Source organism: Lycium ferocissimum, chromosome 10 (genome assembly GCF_029784015.1).
Source record: "Lycium ferocissimum isolate CSIRO_LF1 chromosome 10, AGI_CSIRO_Lferr_CH_V1, whole genome shotgun sequence".
Lineage (NCBI taxonomy): Eukaryota > Viridiplantae > Streptophyta > Magnoliopsida > Solanales > Solanaceae > Lycium > Lycium ferocissimum.
This window is the reverse complement of record NC_081351.1, coordinates 19,780,121-19,783,627: the sequence shown is the minus strand read 5'-3', so window position 1 is coordinate 19,783,627 and position 3,507 is coordinate 19,780,121. Positions and strand designations below refer to the sequence as shown.

The 3,507-nt window shown below is 36.5% G+C and overlaps 1 protein-coding gene across 1 annotated transcript; it reads left to right on the top strand.

Annotated features, from left to right (window-relative positions):
* The first annotated feature begins 956 nt into the window (after nt 1-956).
* LOC132032723 (MDIS1-interacting receptor like kinase 2-like) lies at nt 957-2,776 on the top strand. Its single transcript, XM_059422421.1, has 2 exons — nt 957-2,083; nt 2,213-2,776. The coding sequence occupies exons 1-2, from the start codon at nt 1,054-1,056 to the stop codon at nt 2,542-2,544; spliced, it is 1,362 nt and encodes a 453-aa protein (XP_059278404.1). The 5' UTR covers nt 957-1,053; the 3' UTR covers nt 2,545-2,776.
* The last annotated feature ends 731 nt before the right edge of the window (nt 2,777-3,507 follow it).

Genomic DNA, 3,507 nt, shown 5'->3' with positions numbered 1-3,507 from the left:
TACCTTTTCTCTAACCAACTTTCCGGTTCCATTCCTAATGAGTTGGGGAATTTGAAAAACCTCACTGAGCTAGATTTATCAAATAATCAACTTAGTGGTTCAATTCCAATTACTCTAGGTGACCTAACTGAGCTAAAAAATTTGTCCCTTTTTTCTAACCAACTTTCCGGTTCCATTCCTAGTGAGTTGGGGAATTTGAAAAACCTCAATAATCTGAAATTATCCTATAATCAGCTTAGTGGTTCAATTCCAATTACTCCTTAACAAAATTCTATACCTTTTTCTAACCAACTCTCCCATTCCTAGTGAATTGGGGAATTTGAAAAAAGTTGGAATTATCTCACCAATTTCCAATTACTCTAGGCTTATAGCTCAAAAATTTGAAAATCTAACCAACTTTCTGGTCTCATTCCTAGTGAGTTGGGTAATTTGAAAAACCTCACCAAGTTGGAGTTATCTAAAAATCAACTTTCAGGCCATTTTGCCACCCGGCAAGGTGGGAAACTTGAGAACTTCGCGGTGGCTAGCAACAAGCTAACAAAGTCCAATACCAAGTAGCTTGAGGAAGTGCTCTAGTTTCAAAAGGGTTCACTTTAATAACAACAGCTTTCACCGGGAATTTATCCGAAGTTTTTGGCATCTATCCAGAGCTTTACCATTGATTTGAGTGACAATGATTTTCATGGTGAACTCGGCAACAATTGGGGAAATGCAAGAATTTGATTATCCGCGGTAGCCGTAATAACATTAGTGGTAGCATACCACCAGAGATTGGAAATGTCAAAGGGCTTCTTGGACTTGATCTTTCATCGAATCATTTGATTGGGCAGATTCCTAAGGAAATTGGAGATTTAACCTCTCTGGTTAAGTTTTTTGTGCAAAACAACAACATTTAGGGCAGTAAACCCAGGGAACCTGGGTCACAAACAAAATTAGAGTCCTTTGATCTATCAGGCAATAGATTGATTGAGTCGATCCCAATTTTTTTTTGAAGATTATGTGCACTTGATTTTTTTGAACCTGAGCAACAACAAATTTGGGGAGAAAATTCCAATGGAGATAGGGAGGATAACTCAGCTTAATGCACTTGATTTGAGCCATAATCATCTTGTTGGAGAAATACCCCCTTATCTAGCCAATTTGAAGAGCTTGGTAAGCTTAAATCTTTCCCACAATGGCCTCTCTGGCCACATTCCTGAAGAACTTGAAAGTTTGACTGGTTTGCTAGATGCCGTGTTGTCATACAATGAGTTGGAAGGTCCAATCCCTAATAATAAAGCTTTTATCAATGCCTCCTTGGAGGGCAATAAAGGTCTTTGCGGCAATGTAACAGGACTCCAACCTTGCGAAAGGCCATCTTCTGTGGCAAAGAGACATAAACTCATCCTCATCACTGTACTTCCTATTATGGGAGCACTAGTACTACTCTGTGCTTTCATTGGTGTTCTCTTTATGTGTGATAAAAGAAGGAAAGTTAGAGACGTTGAAAGACGTGATGATGGTTGGATTTCGATATCCATGTTAGATGGAAAGGCATTGTATAGAGATATCTTAAACGCCACAGAGGAGTTTGATGCTACATTTTGCATCGGGCAAGGAGGGCATGGAAGCGTTTACAAGGTAAACCTTCCATCATTAGGGAATATAGCTGTGAAGAGACTTCATTCTTCATTTGAGAATACACATCCCAAAAGCTTTATGAATGAAGTAAGGGCATTGATTGGGATTAAGCACCGAAACATCGTGAACCTCTACGGCTATTGTTCGAATGCACAAAACTCGTTGTTGGTTTACGAGTATGTGGAGAGGGGGAGTTTGTCTAGTATTTTGAGCAATGAAGTTGAGTCCAAGAAATTGGATTGGCTTAAAAGGGTGAATATCATCAAAGGTGTTGCTTATGCTTTATCTTACTTGCACCAGGATTGTTCACCATCGATTGTTCATCGAGACATATCAAGCAGTAACGTTTTGCTTGATTCTGAGTATGAAGCTCGTGTTTCAGATTTTGGCATAGCTAAGCTTCTCGAGCCAGACTCATCCAATTGCACTACACTTGCAGGCACATATGGCTATGTTGCACCTGGTAAGGTCTAACTTTATTTATTATCCTTATTTTGAAACTTTATGAACTATAGCCAAACACACTCTACATTGTTTTTATCTCATTTACACATTTAAATAGTTATAACATTTGGAAATTGTATTGTTTCAGAGCTTGCATATACAATGAAGGTTACACAAATGTGTGATGTCTATAGCTTTGGAGTATTAGTATTGGAGATAATCAAAGGAAAGCATCTTGGGGAATACATTACTGTACTAGCAAATTCGTCGACTAAAGATCATGTGCAGCTTAGCGATTTGCTAGACGAACGCCTTCCGTATCCTGAAGATAGAGTAAAAGAGGTTTTGTTTTTTATCATCAAGCTAGCAAGTTCTTGTTTGCTTGAAACTCCAAAATCAAGGCCAACAATGCACTTCATCTCTAATAGGTTATCATCAATGAATCCACGTCCACCTACTCATGTAAGGCGAGCTATATAATCCCTGATATGTGAGGTGTCTTTGTATGAAAATGAATAAACTTTGAAACCAAGTGGTTGTGAAGTAATTTATTTTGATGATAGTATGATACGTTCCATGCCAAAATTATTACTGGGACTAGTATTGTCGTATTGTCAGGGTGCTTATCTAGTTTATTGTATTGAGTGTATAATGTAGAAGGTAATTTTTCCTTATGCCAAAAACTAATGAAAACAAGCTTCATGTTTGCTAAGTATTGATGTCATAGTGGGATTTCCTTGCATAATTCTTATAGCTCATGAAATATCTCAAACCCAAATACTTCTAAGATATGATTAACACTGCAATGCTTGCCAAAAATGATAGTATATATTTTAAAGATGAAAGTAGAGAGGATAATATATGAAACTAACATCTCAATAAACATGTATGCAGAGATGCCTCTTGTAAAATACTGGAGATATTTCACGTGAGTTAATAGAGAAATAAATTTCTTTGAGTTTCATCTGCACTTCTTAAATAAGTTTAGAATCAGAGTTTTGCTAACTTGTATTCCTCTGGGAGCCAGGAAATGTCAGAACAGGGGAATTTTTGTATTGTATAAAATTTCTTATGGGAAGGAATAATGGCTTCAAGTCAAGCGACGACAAAGTCACTATTATTTGTAACGATAAATTCGTCCAGCCATTATTTTTCTGTGTAAGGGGAGTTTTCCAAATTAAATACTGCCTTGAATATAGTAAAACTAAGTACCCAATTTTAGAAAAAAAGGATATCAAGAGAATAGTTTGATAATAAGTAGACATCAATTTTCACAACAAGCGGTTCTGAACTTTTTCAACTTGTGCATCTTCTGTTATTCAACAACGTACTAACTAAACTTCTTTCGCATTTAACACAACTGAATTTTATCATTGTTTTTTTTTTTTTTTTTTAATTTTCGAAATTGGATAATTAACCTTACACCATTCGTCCCGGATATTC

Coding starts and splice junctions, on each gene's coding strand:
- LOC132032723 (XM_059422421.1), top strand. CDS start 1,054: ATGGAGATAGGGAGGATAACTCAGCTTAATGCACTTGATTTGAGCCAT. Junction 2,084..2,212: donor ATATGGCTATGTTGCACCTG/GTAAGGTCTAAC, acceptor GTATTGTTTCAG/AGCTTGCATATACAATGAAG.